This window comes from Rhinolophus sinicus, linkage group LG02 (genome assembly GCF_036562045.2).
Source record: "Rhinolophus sinicus isolate RSC01 linkage group LG02, ASM3656204v1, whole genome shotgun sequence".
NCBI classification, from domain to species: Eukaryota; Metazoa; Chordata; class Mammalia; order Chiroptera; family Rhinolophidae; genus Rhinolophus; species Rhinolophus sinicus.
Genome location: NC_133752.1, coordinates 129,695,939 through 129,715,137, shown reverse-complemented (window position 1 = coordinate 129,715,137; position 19,199 = coordinate 129,695,939). Strand labels below are relative to the sequence as shown.

The following is a 19,199-nucleotide window of genomic DNA, read 5'->3' as shown; positions in this document are numbered from 1 at the left end:
TAGGTCACACTCCTGGGTGAATGAAACAGCTTCTAGGAGCTGATTAATGTGTATGAAGAACATTTCACAGCATTTTAATAATCCAGAATTCACAGCAAAAAAGAGTCTATTTTCCAGGCAACTGAGGCTTAACATTCCTGCACAGCATTAGCTAATTCCACTTTTGACAACAAGTATTACAAATTTTTTATTGCAGCGTCCTGCATATCTTTGAGTCATATAAATTGTTTCCAACATTGCTTCTAACCCAGCCCCTTTCCACTGCACAGTAACTGGGAAACTCAATAAGTTTGGATGCTTCCATTAAAAAAGTATATTTCTATAATGTTCATCAAAATTAATTAGGTATATAAGACAAATATAAGTGGCATATTGAAACACTTAACTGAATTAGACATCACCATCCTAAATATGTTAGAGCTTAAGGTACTTAAGTGCACTTACTTACCTTTTGTGCATTTTCCCCATCTTCAGTTGCAAAATCTAGTCTGGGCTGCCTGGGGTTGATCAGGTCTTTTAGTGTTAAACAATTCACCTCCATCTGTAATGCACAATTACATTAGAAAATGATTTTACAATTGGATGTTTTCTCCTCCAGCCAAAATATCTATTACTTGTTCGTGAACATGAACTTCCCCTCCCTAAATTGATCCTGGGAATTTCCAGGAGCGTAAGCCACCCCCAACTCTAAAACGCACATGAATAACACAAACACTAATTACTAAAAACTTGGGAAGAAAAAAACACACGACAAAAATAAAGATTTTAAATGAAAAGTAACAGAACAAAATAAAGTTACCAGGTAAGATGTGTGTAGGGCAAATCTGTCTACAGGGTCTCCTAGGTCAGTTAATTTTGGCGCAAAGAACTGGGAGGAATTCGGCTTTGAGGGGGTTTGAATCCGGGGGGAAGAAACCTGATCGCTAGACCAAACCCAGTCAACGCTTAGCGCAGCCCCTTCTCAGGCTTCCGAGCAGACCCAAAGGATAAACTCTCCCAAAGAACCCCCCCAAATCGTAAGGTTAAGTCCCCTTTACTGTCCTGCCAGAGGGAGAGCTGGAGCCAGGACACCCCACGCGCTCCTCGTCTGGCAGCTGAAATTCCTCAGTTCTCCGCCAGCCGCGAAGGGGAAGGGTGGCAGGCTGGCTCCCGGGGCGGGCGGGGTCCCCTTTACCCCCAATTCCCGCCTGCCCGCCAGCGCTGGGGCCGCACGCTACTTACTCCGTCTTTGCGAAGGCTTCCTGCCTCTACGGGAACCTACACCGCCTCACATCCGAGCGGGATCAGCGGGTCGAGGAGATCAGCAGCCGGACGGTGACATCAGGTAGGGAAAGCTAAGCGCGCAGACCCGGGTTCCGAATGCCTGCGCTGGCTGGGATCCCGCCGCGCCCGGGTAGCACCAGCGACACGCCGACAGCGACTGCAGCCCAGGATCGCAGTCCCCGCTAAAACACCTCCTCTGGCGCCTTGAGACCGAATTTGAGAATCCACCAATCAGCGGCGGCGGGGGGAGGGCGGCCCGGGCCAATCGCGCGGCGGCACAGCCCGGGCTTGCCGCCCCTCGGAGCCTTGGCGCTCCTGGCCGCGCGTTTCGCCCGCACCCGCCCAATTGTTGCCGCTTTGGCCCCCTCCCCCTTCCGGGTACCTGGAAACCTTGGGCCTGGGAGCCAATTCCTGCTGACGACGCGGACCCCGGCGGCCGCGGGAAGCCAAGGTGGGGGCGGGCGGGGCGGCGGGAGGAGAAGGGGAGGGCTCTTTTGTTATGCATAGAAGACCCGCTCAAGTTCCCTGGACATGCCGCGCGGGTAGATCGCGGGCACAGTCAGGGGAAGGGGAAGCAGATGGAGTTTGGAAAAACGATATACACACTCTGGATGCGGCTGTCGCCACCTCCTGCCCCCCAGCAACCTGCGCAGAAGCCAAGTTGTCCAGGCTTGTTGGGGCAAACTTCCTAACACCGAACGCTGGTGTGACACGTGAACCATGGTTACCACTCTTGCTGCTGGGAGCAGATGGCATTAGCCCTGGAAACTAGGCTGCAAGCAGAACCAGCTGTTTTTGTCTTGTTTTTTTTTTTTTTTTTTTTTTAATTTTCTTGCAAGTCTGGAAAAGTTCTTGGTGGTGTTCCCATTTCAGAACATCGCCAATAATTAGAGGGAAAAAAGGACTTATTAAACATTTCTTTGCAATATGGACTAGCGTTCTGGGAAACACTCAAGAAAATTTCCTCAACATTACTGATTTGTATTCAGTGTTTCACTTCCTTCAACTTCAGTTTCTTGTTTAAAATATGAATATTGATAGAGAGACAGCCTTGTGTGTGTTTCCATAGACATTATTGTTTAGAATAGTTTTAAATTTACAGAAAAATTGAGAAGCTGGACAGAGAATTCCCGTATATCTAGTAACCCATTTCACCTATTTATTAACATTTTACATTTGTCTAACACTGTCATTAAAATTAATGGACAAGTATTGATATATGATTCTTAACTGAAGTCATTACTTTATTCAGATTTCCTTAATTTTTGCCTAATGTTCTTTTTCAGGATACCACATTACATTTTCAGTCTTCATGTCACCTTAGGCTCCTCTTGGCTGTGACAATGTCTCATACAGTACTTTCCTCGTTTTTGATGACATTGACAGTTTTGAAGAGTACTGGTAAGTCATTTTGTAGGATGTCCCACTATTGGAATTTGAGACAGCCTTCTTAAAGCATGTCTACAGACATTTTCCAATAAACCATATACTTTATAGCAAGGATATCATTCTCCCTGTTATCCTTTCTGTACCAAGTGCTCCACTCTTCACCTCTCATCATATATATATATATATATATATATATATATATATATATACATATATATGTATACATATATATGTATATATATATATGTTTTAAACGAACCGTCTGCAGAATTTAAAATGCTCAATCAAGTCCTTCACTTTGTACTCAGTTTAGATTACTGATAAATACAGCTTTAAAATCACTGCTAGGTCATATGTTAAAAAGACAAAAAAGTATGCATACCTTAAACATAAAGAAAACACTGGTAATAAAAATTTGACATTTTTATATTAGAAATAATATTTTGAACTGAAATCTAGCTTGTAGGTAGAAGCATAAGGAGGCAAGTATAAAGAATAAACTTGCAATTTATTAAATTTTGCACTTATGTGGAAACAGAAAATTTCAACGAGGAAATTTTTTTTTCCAACTGTATTCATTTACTGTGGCTGCTGTAACAAATTATCACAAACTGGTTGGTTTAGAACAACAGATACAGTTCTGAAGGTCAGAAGTCCAGAAATCAAGCCCTGCACTCCTGGGGCTCTAGAGAACAATCTGTTTTTTGCCTCTTCCAGCTTCTGGAATCCGTCGTGTATGGCTGCCTCCCTCAGATCTCTGAGATCTCTGCATCAGTGGCCACATTGCCTCTTACCCTTCTGCCTATTAAATCTCTCCTGTGTCTTTGATAAGGACACTTGTTATTGAATTTAGGTTTCACCTGTATAATCCAGGCTGATTTCATCTCAAAATCCTTAACTAAATTATATCTGCAAAGAACCTTTTTCCAAATCAGGTGACACAGGTTCCAGGGATTACGATGTCGATATACCTTTTTCTAGGAACCACAATACAGCCTTCTGGACCCACATCCTAATTATTAAAAATCTATTAATTTCTCTGGTATTTCAAAATAGTAGTGGTTGTTTGTTTGAGGATGAGGCAGTTTGTTGTTACAGACCTTTTCCTTGCTTTTTCAGAGTATTTTTCTTCTATCTATTTCATTTCAAATATAACCACTCTTCAAAACAAGAAAACCTCAAAATGTAGCTTCAGACACTGGTAATTTCATTGATTGTTTAAAGTAAGATTGATCTTAGATTTGGAGGAAAACTGCAAAATGAATGTTTGATGGGCAAATTTAGAGACATTACTTCAACACTCCTCTATTTATGTTGATGCTTTCAAGTCCTAGAATTTGTAAATAATCTGCCAATCTCTGTTATTCAATTGACACTGATGGTGGCTGGGAACTCTGGTGGGCCACTGAATCCCTGCATGTGGTTTTTCCGTGTGGCCTGACCCTCCTTACAGCATGTGGCTAATGTAGTTAGATTTACATAGTGGCTCAGGGCTCCGATGGCATCCCAACTCACAAGGTGGAAATTACAATGCCTTTTGTGATGTAGCCTCAGAACTAAACATCAATTCTGCCATATTGTTTTTGATGAAGAATCAAAGATCCACCCATATTCACGAGGAGAGGACACACACCTTACCTCTCGATACCAGGTTTCATTCTTATTGACGTATTTTGTAGTTCTACCTCAATAATCTCTGCCTGAAAGGTCCCTGGCTTCGGCACAAAATAGTATTACCTACAGGGCAACAGTCCCCAGGGCTCTGTGTCGTGTTAGGCCCATGGTTCTCAACCCTGGGAAGATTTTAAAAAATACTAGTATCTGAACTCTAGAGATTTCTAGAATTGGACTTGGGTATTAAGGTTTTTTGGTTTTTTTCTTTTTGATGCTTAGTGTCTTGTTCCTTAGTATCATGCTAGTTGTATTGCTACTCATCAATTCCTTTGGATGCTCTGCTTCAGTGGTTTTAGAAATGGATTCTCAAGTCCCATCAATGAGGACAGGAAGAGTTGGGCAGGTGTGTTAACCTCAGCAGTGGGCGCAGAGGTTTCAAAGGGCTGGGACTGCCAGGTATGTGGCTATATCACTGCTTTTTGGAATGAGATGTGGTGTAAATGAGAAATCTGATGGGTGGGGGAATGATTGAGGTGTAAATGAGAAATTGATGGGTGGGATACCTGATGGAGGTATAACAGAAGAATGAGCAACAAGCGCTGTGATCACAGATGATGTCTGACATTCCTCTGTGCAAAAGACTTACTCCACAGCTTCTCAAACTTGGACATAGTTTTTTACCTTTTTGGCGTTCCAAACCGCAAGATTTATCACCCTTTACAGGAAGAATACATACACTGTCGTGAAATATAATTCATTTTAGTCCGAAGTCTGAGTTGTCCAGTTAATGTATAAGCTTCCTCAGATATTTTGCTTTTCTTCCAGTACTGCAAGCACAGTCATCTTGATATAACATCTGTTCACAAAAGTACAGCCACACAAGGGGATTAGAAACTGAGTTTTCACCACAGAGGGGCCTTGGCATCATATCCTGGCAATTCTGAAGTCTCCTTGAATGGATCAGTTTAGCAGTTCATCTTAAACCGAGGGCTGCCATTTAAAGTGGCCTTTGTCTTCAGCCATTCATGAGTCTGGGAATATGACACATTTGCTTCTCTAACTTCTAGTAAGTTCAGAGAAGGTAGAAAATTTATTCTTGACTGACCCCAAGCCATGTCAGAAGGAGAATGAGTCCATGATTGGTTCCTGCTCACGGCCTTAGGAACAATAAAAAAAAAAAAAATCAGATTAAGACCACAGGGTAGTTATGGCTCCCATCTCAAGTGACATCCAGATGTCCAGCTGTTCATAGGGAGATGCCTAAGCTGTGATTCCATGTCCCAAAGGGAGCAGAGGGAATTCGTTCTTTATCTTTACAGACTCTTTGTCACCCTTAGCACTATTGAGCCGCGTCCGTTTCCTTAATGATTGTGTCATTTGCATTCTCACTAAATGAAAAGATAGTGTATGTGGTGTGCATGTGTGTGTATATGTGTGCATGTGGGTTCTTGTGTGAGCATACTGAGAGTAAGGAAGCAGGCTGGAGTTTGTGCTGTAACAAATATTCCGGACCACAATTTAGAGGATGGATTTTGAGTTGGGTTGGGTGTTTGTTAGAATAATGGGATAATAGAGTATATAAATCATGGGCATCCCTTTACATGGTGCCACTTTTGTGCTGCAGGTTTGGGCATGGATTTTTGGAGGGACCACAGTGGTTGGGACAGTAAAAATGAGGATTGACCACTGCCCTGGAACTGAAATTCTGGAGACAATGGGGACAAGTTTCTTCTTAATCTTCAGAGCCTTTCCCAGAGGGAAGGAATTAACTTGAAGAGTAGAGAGACATAATTGTAGACTAAGGTTGCCCATGAACTTTCTGGGTCACCTGGAACAAAACTTTTTGCCTACCTGGGCCTCAACTTTCTCTTTAAAGCGGTAGGTCTGATGTGGAAGACCTCTGAAGAACCTGTCAATTCTGTCATTCTAAATACTCATTGGATACTGAGGATATCCTCTTAAAACTATTTGCTACTAACTTCTAATCACTTAGTGTGGATATGTAAGAATATTGACTTTTTTATTTGAAAATGAAATCACTTTTTTGTTTCCATATTTGGTGAAACTGAACATATCTCTACTCATTATATTGCATATGTACATACATACATACATACGTAAATAATGAGAATGATAAAAAAAAGTCAGGTCAAAGACTGACCTTTGTCACCTTTATTTTTCTAAGCTTAAAATTAAATGGCTGAATGTAATTTTTTATATCTACCTAATAGCATTATTTTAATAGCATTTATTTATTATAATACATTGTAGGACCAAATGAAAATGTTTTCACTGTGCAGTAGAAAGAGGAGTTTGGGGTAAGGGCTCAGGGACTGAAATTTAAGTTTAAATACTGCAAATATTACCTTTTCCTAACCCAGAACCACCTTGTCTATAAAGGGCCTCCCCCTTAGAAAAACTACAGAAGTAGATTATTGAGCCCAAATGGAGATGCATTAGCCCAGGCCTTCACTAAACAATCAGGGGGAAATGTTCATGTACAAAGGTTAAGGCATTGTCTATAGGAAGTCCCAGTTAAATTACAGACGGTTCCTGGAAGAAGTAATCATTTAGCCAATATCACCCAGGTAGTATATTAAGACATCTTTCCTCAGACCATACTTGGGGGTGAAAATGAGATTAACTTTAAGCATAAAACAGTGTTTCTCTGTAATACCTTCCATAACACACTGGACTTTCTAGCTTCTTTCAAAGACACCCCTGCCTCCACAGTGTATTCTGGGCGTCCCCAGCCACACATACTCTCAAATAAGTCCTTTGACCTTTCCCTGACACCGGGGGCCTCCACTGCCATATTTTGGTTTCTTTCTGCTCCTAATGGTGATGCATGACATCAGGTATCTCCATGTGTCATGGTTTTACCTCCTGTCAACGAAGCTGTCAGCATTCAGAAGGTCAGAGATGCTCTGTGATGCCATTATGCCCTCCCTCAAGGGTACTAGCTACTGCTGCTGCCATCAAGGAAAGCCAAACCTGGATCTTTGCTGCCCCTAGGACAGGTGTTTCTGCTACTGATGGTTCTGCCAGGTGCCGTTGTCACAGAGTATGGAAGATGGCCTTGGCCACCCTCTTGCCCTCCTCCCCCCTCCAGCAAAGTCATGGCAGGCCAGTGCCGCTCTATTTTGAAACAGGGAGGCAGAGAACAATCTCATTCTGTTGGCGGTTATTTTTCAAGTCTTATCCATTTTCCTAAGCATTCAGTCATGGGGCCTGCGCTGGGGGCTAAATCTGGGTAGTAGACACTGTGTTATACTAATAATTCCTCCACTCCCCTAATGGTCTCTTTGGATCAATTACTTGCCAAGATGCTCTCTATTCCTTTAGTCACAAACTAAGATGGCCACTTCTTGTGCATTCAGTAATATCCTTACCACACAGATAATTTTATCAGTATGGCTGTGGAGTGTGCCCCAAAGGCACAATGGCCCGAGAAGAGAGAGCTCAGGGCAGGCTGAGTTGAGTGGGGCAGAGGTGAGTGCACTTGGAGATAGGAGTTGTTCCTTCCTCCAGGAGGAAGACTTGAATGGGGGTCCCTCTACATTCCCAATGGGATAGGAAGGGGAAGAGTCTCCCAGGAAAAGGAGAAAGATTCAGAAAGTAGTGTGGAAAACGGAGGTGTGCATGACCTACTTCATAGAATTGCTTGGGATACCTGGATTACTATTGTCAAAGATTGAAAAGGTATGAAGAAAATCTGCAGTAGATAAAATCTTTAAATAGAGCATGCTTATTAAATAAATTGTGACTTCCAAGATGGTAGAACAGAGACTTTTGTTTTGTTTATATTCAGCTACACGCACGTATAAAGTATACCATCTAGCACAGGGACCTACGTGGCCCTACAAATTAGGACATATTCTTTTGGTCTACATTTTATTGACATACTTTAACTTTTTTTCTTTCTTCTCCAGATGTCTGTTATAAAAGTCTCATAGAAAGTGATTGTATTTTGGCCAAAAGAATACCAAAAAATTATTTATTTTATTTAATGTTATTGTTTAAAGTTGTAGGTCCTTATCTATGAGGGTACAGTTTCCTTTATCTTATACTTTCTGTAGTTTGAGTAAGTAAAGTATGAATATTTTTCTATTCTTTTTGTGTTTTGCTTTTTGCAAAATATCTAATATTTTGTTGTATTTATTTCTCTTTTCTTATGCCTACAACTATTTAGTATACTGGTCTAAGATCCTTTGTGTGTGTGTGTGTATGTGTCTAATTACTATTGGTTTCAGTTATTCAACATTTTTTTAGCTGATGAAGCTAAATTTTGCCCAGCCTTTTGACTCAAGGAGGATTTCTTCCTGTTTTCAATACTCAGTTTTACTGAGTTTGTTATTGTTTAATTATGTTCCCATGAGGCCACTTCTATTTTCTTCAGCTTGCTGAAATTTACTCTGGAAATTTGTTTTCCGATTTTTCAAATTTCTTTACTTGTTTCATGGTTGTTAAATATTTTAATGATACTTGAATTACAGTGGCATGATGCTGAAGTAGCCACTTAGGGTAATTTGCATTTGCTTTTTTCCTAAACTTTTTGTAACCTTGTGATTTTCTTTTAATAATTATAAATATCAAAAAAAGTCCACCTTGGTCAGTGGCAACATAAACCAAGCAAACTTGCTAGTTGAGGAACAACACAGTTATGCAAACAATTTACCTTTTTTTTCTAGTGATTCGTCTAACGGAATGAAAAATTACAAACTCAGCTGAAGCATAACTGGGAACATATGATAAAGAGAGGAAAGCAGACAGTATTGCCGGGGGGGATAACCCATGTTGTAACTATAGAGCTAAATTAATCTCTCGCTTTTGCAAAAGATGAATTAAAATTTTTACAATAGTAAGAAAATAATTTTGCTCTCCCCATTTTCTAATGATTCTCTTGTTAAATATGCAATTAGACATGAAGAGAAAGAAACCTCCATACGGTCTGGAAGGCAAGCTTCACCAAATTTCCTGGCTGTAAAACTGCCATCTCGATAGTTTTCCTATGTAAAAGGGAAGTCTAATTTTGTTGTTTTGTTTTGCAGCAATCACAGTTGGCTGTTTGAAAGGACGCCAAGCAATCTTGTCTCTCAGGCCAATGACAATCTCACGGTTAATATTAAAAATGGCACTGAAGATGCATATATTTCAATAGCATTAAATCTCAATGAGAAGTTTTAATAGGCTGGGTCACTCAGAGCATTCATAAGAGTTTGGGTTAGTTTCGTTTACTTTTTACACATTAATTATTAACATCTGTAATGAAACAATAATACTAATATGCATTGGTAGAGCCCATTTCACTCAGAGGACACCAAGCACTTTACGAGCTGCTGGGAGCTGGTTGCTGCTCTCGATGCATTTGTAGCTCTCTGACTTGAGTCAGCCAGAACATGAATATTATATATGCCTGAATTTCAGACAAGGAGCTTTTAGCATTATCTTAAAGATATGTCCAGACTCCAAATACTGCTTACACCTCTACCACAGCCTCGCAATTCCAAGCCACCTTCCTCTCTCCCCTGGATTGTTTTAATCGTCTCAACACTGGTCTCTCTTTGTTGCTCTTCTGTAATTTGTTCCTAAGCGTCAGCTACTGTGATCCAAATTAAAATGTCCGATCATGTCCTCCTTGTTCTCCCAACACTCCAATGGCTTCCCAACTCTTTCAAAGTAAAAGCCAAAGTCCTTACAATGACCTACAAGGTCTTAAGGATGTGGCCTCCTTTTACAGCTCTCATCTTATCACCTTCAGCTTTCCCACTTGTTTGCTTTGCTTCAGCCCTGCTAGACTCCTTGCTAATTCTTGGACACACTTATTCTCCTTCCCAAGGGCCATGCATTTTCTGTTGCCTCTGCCTGGAATGCTTTTTATCCAGACAGCTGCCTAGCTCTCGCCTTCACTTCTTTCAGGAGTGTATTAATTAGGGTAATGTTAGCTTCTATAGCAAAGAAACCTTAAAATTTCAGTGCCTCAACAAAGTAGAAATTTACTTCTTACTCATGTAACAGTCTGGTAATGGTGCTCCTGGATGGCAGGTGGCTTTCCTGTATGTGGCAACTCTGGGACGCAGACTCCTCTCATTTGTGGCTCTGCAATCTCTTTAGGCAGGCCCCTGAATCCTCTGTGGAAGGGGAAACAGATAGGGGATTAGACATACATTAGACTAGTGGAAGGGGAAACAGGGGACCAGACATACCTCACTTCTACTCACATTTCCCTGAGAGGACAACTAGTCGCACAGCCACATTGGATTGAAGGGGAGCTGTGAACATAATCACTGGCTCTGCAGCACATCCCAGCAAGAACCTAATGCTATGGACAGGGAGAAGGAACTCATGGGGCAGCTAGCCATTTCTGCCACAGCCTGAACGTCTGCTCGCCAAATATCTGTGTGGCCTCCTCCCTGAAGGAGACAACCCAAGGTTCTCCCCAGGTGCAGCATCCAGGATAAAGTCAATGCATTCTGGGTAATGTGTTCCTTTGATTCGTAGACCAATGAGTTCAAAGACAGATTGCTCACTTCCCCCTCCCCCCCAGCAAAACTCATAAAAAATATGGACCAGCAATAGGACAACCATAGTAGAAACTCTCATTGGGAGAAGGGCACACTCGGAGATCCATTGTGGTAACTGGTCCACAGCAATGAGGGATCCAATGGGGCAGGCATTTGGAAGGCTTTCTGCCCTGGAGGTGGAGGACATTCCTCTCACTCTGTGGTCCTGCTCAGTGGACACAACTCGCTTGTTCACTGTTCTCTGTGGTCCTCGGCCCTGCCTCCTAGGATGTTGTTTCTTGTTCATTATCCTTTCTGGCGATATCTGAGATCAGCAGTAAGGAATATGATCTTGGAGCTTGACAGCTTTCACAGCCTGCTTCTTGCTGGTGGATGTTTGAGGTCCCTGGGAGGATGTTTTACAGTCACGGGCCTCTGACGGCCCACATCACGGTTTTTTAGAAACATTATTCCCTTGATTTTTCTAGTCAGTTCCATGTACCAGTAACGATATCCATTAGAAATGGTTCTTAAGTGGCTCTGTTTCTTTCCCCCCTTGACCCTATACTTCTGTCTCTCAATTAGATTGGACTAACTTGAGGCCCCTTGAAGTGATAGGTTTCGTGGGGAGAGACTAAGTTACCACCATCTGTGTTTCAGCCTTGCAAACCTGGGTAACCAGAACACTTAATGGGTGCTTTGGCCCAAAGCATTTCAGGTCTTACCTCTTACGGCTTGCTGCCTAGAAGTAGTCAACTTTCCAAACCTGCAAGGCCCCAAACCCACCTTGATTTCTAGATGCTCTGTATTATCTTTCATTTTTGCTTGGAAACCAGCCAATTCTTTCCAGAGCACATTTCTTTCTGATCACCTTTGTTTGGTGCACAGAGGAGCATTCTGCATCTTTGATGGACTGAATCGCACCCCCCAAAATTCTTGTGTCAAAACTCTAACCCTCAATGTGACTGTATTTGGAGATAGGGCCTTTGAGGAGGTACTTAAGGTTAAATGAGATCATAGTTGTGGGTCCCTAATCCAATAGGACTGGTGTCCTTATAAGAAGAGGAAGAGACACCAGTTTGTATGCACAGAGAAAAGGCCATGTGAGGACACAGCGAGAAGGTGGCTATCTGAAAGCCAAGGAGACAGGTCTCACCCTCACTGGAAATCTCAACCCTGCTCACACCTTGATTTTGGATTTCTACCCACTAGAAATATGAGAAAATACATTTCTGTTGTGTAAGTCACCCAGTCTGTGGTGTTTTGTTATGGCAGCCCTAGTAGATCATTACAGCATCTATAAGCATTCTGGGTATTTCAGACGACTTACTCTAATGCTATAGGATCACTAGGTACTAGTTCTGTCTTACAAGCATGAAAAGGTAGTAGTTTTACCACTGCATACCTTAGGTCTCTGATTTGCAGCTTCTAATGTCTATTTTGTGTTACCTATTTACATGATTGCTAAGCCAATGCTGTATATTTTTGTTTTTCATGATTTTAATGCAACATTTCAAGGAATCAGTTTCTGTAACAAATGGACCTCACCTTTGGAAGATTGACGCAAGAGAAGTTTATTTTTCTGTCATATAGTAGTAACACGTGGGTGTTCCTGGTTGATGGGTGACTGTTCTCCATATGGAGATTCAGGGACCCACTTCCTTTCATCTGCCATATTCTATTCCTGCACTGTCCAACGTGGTGCCACTGAGTCCTTGAAAAGTGGCCAGTACCACTTCAAGTGTGCTGAAAAGTATAAAACACATACAGGATTTTGAAAAAAAGAAAAGAATATAAAGTATCTTCAGTAATATTTTTTATATTGAATATGTGTTGAAATAATTTTGGGAAATATTGGGTTCAAAATGCATTATTAAAATGAATTTTAACCATTTCCTTTTACTTATATTAATAAAATCATTACTTATATTAATACTAATATTATTATACTAATGTAGATACTAGAAAATTTAAAATAACATATATAGCTCACATTTTACTTCTCTTGGAAAGCACTGTTCTAAAAACCTCAGAGTCTTCTTCTTCAGTTGGCATAAAGGGAAAGAGACATTGGAAGAACCATGTCAGATTCATAAAAACACCAGCTTAGAGATAAGATAAAACACACATCTACTGAAATTCCATTGGTGAGAATTAGTTGTATGGCAGTGTCTACATGCAAGAGGGGCTGGGAAATGTAGTTCTGGTTCAGGCCACCTCTTAGCAACAATTCTACTCTAAGAAGGACACCCAGGAATATTTGTGGACAGCTAGCCCTCTCTGAATACAAGATCTTTGCTCAAACATCACCTCTTCGGTGGTCTTCCCTGATCACTGCTACCATCCCCAGCCCCACCCCCAGCATTCCCTTTCTTCCTTTCCCATTTTGTTTTTCTCCAGAACACTTCCACCATTTGGCATGCCATATGTTTTATTTATTTGTTCATTTTTTTTTCTTTCTCACTGTATGTAAACTCCTTAAAGGAATTTTTATTTTCAGTTTTTTCATTCTGGTAAAATACATGTAACATAAAATTTATCATTTTAACCATTTTTTTTTTCATTTTAACCATTTTTACATGTACAGTTCATTGGCATTAAGTACATTCATGCTGTTGTTCCACCGTTACCACCATCCATCTCCAGGACTCTTTCATCTTCCCAAAATGAAACTCCGTACCCATTAAACAATAAGTCCCCCATTCTCCCTTCCCCTCCCTCAATTCCTGGTAACCACCATTCTACTTTCTGTCTCTTTGATTTGACTATTCTAAGTACTTCATATAAGTGGAATCATATCTTTGTTTTCTTGTGACTGGCTTATTTCACTTGACATAGTGTCCTCAAGGTTCATATCCATGTTATAGCATGGGTCAGAATTTCCTTCCTTTTTAAGGCTGAATAATGTTTCATTGTATGTATATATAACATTTTGCTTACATATTCTTGTGTCTGTGGTCACTTGGGTTGCATCTACAGTTTAGTTCTTGTGAATAATACTGCTGTGAACATGGGTATGCAAAGCTCTCTTTGAGACCTGATTTCAATTCTTTTGAATATGTACCCAAAAGTGGAATTGCTGGATCATATGGTAATTATATTTTTAAGTTTTTGAGGAATTACCAAAGTATTCTCCATAGCAGCTGCACCATTTTACATTCCTACCAACAATTCACAGGGTTCCAATTTCTCCACAATCTCTCCAACATTTATTATCATTTTTGTTTGTTTGTTTGTTTTTGTTTTTTAAGTAGTCGCCATCCTAGTGGGTGTGAGGTAGTATCTCATTGTGGCTTTAATTTTCCTTTCCCTGGTAATTATTTATATCGAGCATCTTTTCACGTGGTTATTGGCCATTTGTATTTCTTTTGGAAAAAAATGTCTATTCAAGTCTGAAGGCATTCGTTTCTGTCTGTGTATTCAATGCTGTGTCCCCAGTGCCTGGAACTGTGCTGCCATGTTAGTACACACTCATAGATTATATGCTGAACAAATGAATCACTGAGCCTATTGGCCTGCTGAGCCACAAAAAAGGTATGAGGAAGGAATTTAGGGTATTGGAGGTGACATAGTTCAGAAACTCATTAATATCAAGGTAAATGATGTGATCATATTCTATCAGTACATAGGTATGAACAAACAAAGTTAGGCATAATAGTAATGTCAACTAACAACACAGATTTTTAAACTTGACCTGAAATTTGCCCGTTGGTATTTTGTTTGCTCTGTGCAGGATTGAAAGAATTATTTTTTGGAGGATTTTTATTTTTTATTTATCTAGCATTTTTATTAGTGCCTAACTTAAAATTTTTGAATATTTTTATATCAAAAATAATCAAAATTTTACTTTTTTAGTCTCCTGTTTTTTGTTATACTTTTTCTCTACTCTTTTAGTGATTGTTACTTAATTTGTATCGTAGTAGCATACCACTAGTAATTATAATAATGATAATAAATACTTTGTAGAGTTAAAAAGAAGACAGAACCTAATTCTGAATGACAAATCTATATAAGCCAGGAAGGAGGATATCAGAGTTAAGTTTCTAAACTTCTTGTATTGTTTGGAGGGAGTTAAAATCTTAAATGTAAACTTGTTAGTTACTATGAATGCAAGATATTATTTAAAAGATAATCAATAATGAGTAGATATAGAGTCTGTAATCAGTAGAAGGAAAAAATCAAATAAGAAAGCAAACCACATTTCCACTCCCAGTTATATACCCAAAATAATTGAAAGCAGGGACTTGAACACACATTTATTTATACACTGATTTTCATTACATCATGATTTAAAATAGCCAGACAGTAGAAACAACCCTATTATCTAATAACAGATGAAAAGATAAACAACATGTGCGGTATATGTATATGTATGTATATATGTGTCTATAAGTGTGTATATGTATAATATATATAATTAGTATGTATTATAACAATTATATTAAAATAATATAATTAGTATAACAATATTATATATAATATGTGTATATACTGTAATATTATGTATATATATCTCTACATATCTACATATCTATATCTCTCTCTCTCTCTCTGTCTCTCTCTTTCTATCTATCTATCTATCTATCTATCTATCTATCTATCTATCTATCTATCTATCTATCTATCTATCTTTGCTACATGTGGATGAACCTTGGGAACATTATGCTACGTGAAATAAGCCAGACGCAAAGGGACAAAGAGTGTATGATTCCACTCATGTGGAATATAAAGAATAGGCAAATTCATAGAGACAGAAAGTAGATTAAGGTTAATAGGCTGGAGGAAGGGAGGAATGAGGGAGTTACTGCTTAATCATTACAGAGTTTCTGTTTGAGGTGATGAAAAGTTTTGGAAATAGTGGTGATGGCTGCACAACATTGTGAATATAATTAATGCCACTGATTTGTACACTTAAAATTTGTCAAAATGGTAGATTTAACATTATATATATTTTACTTTAAAAACAAAAAAAGAAAGCAAACAAGCAATTTGCCTGAAGAAAGAATAGAGAAAAATAAAAAGGTACAATAAAGAGAAAAAGCACAAGCAATAAGATAGAAACAAGTCTATGTAACAATATTTGTAAATGCTGACCTCATCAGCTAAGAGAGGTTATGAGACATAAAAATACGAAATCCATTTACGTGTTTATAAGAGACACATCTGAAACATAAGGACTAAGAAAGCTTGAAATAAAAAAAAATAAAAAAATATATACCAGGAAAATACTAGCCAAGAGAAAGTTGGGATTTCTGTATTAATATTAAAATAGATTTTAAGACAAAAATATTAAACACAGAGTCACAATGTAATGATAAAAGGTTTATTTAAGCATGAAGTATTAATAATTCCAAATATACAGAACTCGATAAAAATATAAAATACACTATGAAGTTTATAAAACCTCAAAATATATGGAGTAAAAGTAATATAACTCTATAAGAAGTGGACAAATGCAATATTCAAATGGAAGATTTCGACATGTCTCTCAACTATCGATAGTTGTGTAGAACAAAGGTTTAATGAACATATGGAAAACTTGCATCACACATTTAACAAACTTGAGTTAATAGATATCTGTATGGAGCCAACAGTTAAAGAATACATGCATATATATGTATGCATACATATATAATATGAAATATATAGTTTTATTTCTTTCCAATCTATAGACCTCTTATTTGTTTATCTTGTCCATTGCAACAGCCAGGATCTCCAGGAAAAATTGAAAAAGGGTAGTAAAAGGACTTATCCTTGCCTGTTCCCAGTCTTAGAGGGAAGAAATCCAGTCTTTCACTATTAAATATCATGTTAGTTGCAGGTTCTTCAGACTCCCTTTATCAGGTTGAAGAAGCTTTCTTCTATTTCTAGTTTCTCAAGGCTTTTTTTTTTTTTTTTTAATTAAAGTTCAGTGGGGTGACAATGGTTAGTAAAGTTACATAGGTTTCAGGTGTACAATTCTATAATACATCATCTGTATGTCACATTGTGTGCTCACCACTCAGAGTCAGTTCTCCTTCCATCACCATATATTTGATCCCTTTTACCCTCATCTACCACCCCCTTTCCCCCTTCCCCTCTGTGAACCACTAAACTATTGTCTGTGTCTATGAGTTTTTGTTTTTGTCTGTCTTGTTCCTTTGTTGCTTTCAGTTTTATATCCCACATATGAGTGAAATCATTAATGAGTGTTGAATTTTTAAAAGTACTTCTATTGTACCTATGGAGATAATAATCTGTTTCCCTCCTTTATTATTCTTTGAATATGGTGAATTACATTAATTGATTGTCGAAGGCCCAGCCAATCTTGCACATCAGGGTTAAGTCTACTGTGGTCATGAGGTTTTATCTATGTTATATATTGCTGGATTTGATTTGCTAATATCTTCTTAAGAATTTTTCTGTGTTCCTGAAGGATATTGGTCTTTAGTTTTATTATCCTTTCATATCTTTGTTATCTGTGAAATTCTGGCCTCATAAAATGAGTTGGGAAGTATTCCTTTCTCTTCTATTTTCTGGAAGATTTTATGTGTAAGTGGTATTATTCTTCCTTAGATTTTCAGTCAAATTCACAAGTAAGTCCATCTGAGACTAGAGTTTTCTTTGTGGGAATATATATATATATATATATATATATATATATATATATATCCCTATTTGTTTAGATGTTTAATTTTCCTCAGCAATATATGATAATGTTCTATGTACAGATATTAAATATATTCTGTTAAGTTTATTGTTAGGTATTTTATTTTATGCTATATAAATAGTGTTTTTTCTTTTAATTTGATTTTCCAATTGTTCATTGCTAGTATAAAAAATTGAAATGTTTGTATATTGAACTTGTATCATACCATCTGGCTAAAATCACTTACTAGTTCTAGTAGCTTTTTTGCACATTCATTAGGAATTTTTACATATACTGTCCTATCATCTGTAAATGCTAGAATTAAGTGATTTCCTAAGGCTAGGAGAGAGATGGGATTGACTGTAAAGCGACAGTGACCATTTTTGGGTGAGGAAATGTTCTATGTCTGGATTGTGGTGGTGGTGGTAGTTACTAATTGCGGTAGTTATAAATTGTCAAAACTCTTCTAATCGTATACTTAAAATAAGTGTAGTTTATTGTGTGTAAATTATGCTTCAGTAAAGTTCATTAAAAGGATGACAAAAAGATCAATGTCAGATCTCCTCAGCTTAGTTTAGCGCTGCTGTCTTGCGCTACCAGTGGAGACTATTCCTGGAAATATGGCTGCTAATTTGAATTTGGGTGCTACAAGTCGGGGAGGCTTTGAAATTATTAGTGGAGCTACTGCCTTCTAGAAATTTCTCTGATTACTTTTTTTATTGCCATCTTTTTTTGTTTCAGTGAATGTAATAGCTCCTAAATTATCTGAAGGTACTAACTGGAATTTTATAATAGTTCTCTTCATTCTCTGATTTGTCTCTCTTTCCTCTGTGGCTGTAAGGATGAGTAGAAGGAGTAAAGCCCTAACTGCTTAGGATCCTTTTTCCCTTCTCTCCTTTCTTCTGCTACTTAAGACCTTGCCTTGAGAATAATGATGAAAAAGGATCCCATATAGTCTTAGATATACTGATTTGGAATATAGTCATTGTTTCTATAGTCAAATTATAAACCAGATTTCAAGTTCTAGGAAGAATGGAGGATATTAGAAAACTGAAAATGTAATATACTTATTACTGCATTATTAGGATTTTCTGGAATGAATCACAATTATATTTTTATTTGAGCTGTGCTGATTCTGACTTTTTCATTAATCCTGCACCATTGTTTTATAATTAATTTACAATTAGTTATAATGTTCAAAATAATTTCTTTCTAGAAAGGTCTTGCCAAAATTAATCATGAGAATATTTTCTTCCATTTGAATTTGTTTCCATTTTGTTAAAAAGGTGACATTTTTAGTTTTAAACATTTTAAAACGTTTTTATTTTTTAATGTTGGGGAATATTGAAGAACAATGTGTTTTTCCAGGATGTCAAGTCGTTTTGTTTTTTTTTCAATCTAGTTGTGGGTGGCGCCGCTTAGCTCCAAGTCAAGTTGTTGTTTTCATTCCAGTTGTGGAGGGTGCAGCTCACTGGCCCATGTGGGAATTGAACTGGCAACCTTGTTAAGAGCTCGTGCTCTAACCAACTGAGCTAATCGGCCACCCTAGTTTTAACCTTTAATATTAATTCTGCCAAGAATTATCAAGTGCCTGCTATTTGCACTGATACTAGAACTGAAAGAGTCGAGATAATAACTGGACCTGTCCTCACAGCAAGAGAGATACACAGTGGAGTAATTTAGTAAAATGCAGTCCCACATCATAAAGGCATATTTAAAAGGCCATGAGAACCCATTGAAAGAGAACTTGATTCTGTCTTTTGAGGGAGAACTAGAGAGAGCAAGTGGTTATCAAAGGTTGA

The 19,199-nt window shown here is 38.4% G+C and overlaps 1 protein-coding gene and 1 long non-coding RNA gene across 2 annotated transcripts in view; one reads left to right on the top strand and one right to left on the bottom strand.

Annotated features, from left to right (window-relative positions):
* Positions 1–1,452, bottom strand: part of E2F7 (E2F transcription factor 7) — a 38,056-nt gene extending 36,604 nt beyond the window's left edge. The window contains exons 1-2 of the mRNA XM_019755019.2: positions 1,222–1,452; positions 449–541 (exon numbers count right to left, since the gene is read on the bottom strand). Of these exons, the coding sequence (XP_019610578.2) occupies positions 449–541 (93 nt within the window). The 5' untranslated portion in view covers positions 1,222–1,452. The remainder of the gene's footprint in view (positions 1–448; positions 542–1,221) is intronic.
* A 92-nt stretch (positions 1,453–1,544) lies between these two features.
* The window catches only part of LOC141568548 (uncharacterized), a 158,100-nt gene continuing 140,445 nt past the window's right edge, over positions 1,545–19,199 (top strand). The window contains exons 1-2 of the long non-coding RNA XR_012491692.1: positions 1,545–1,714; positions 2,550–2,664. This is a non-coding gene — a long non-coding RNA (uncharacterized LOC141568548). The remainder of the gene's footprint in view (positions 1,715–2,549; positions 2,665–19,199) is intronic.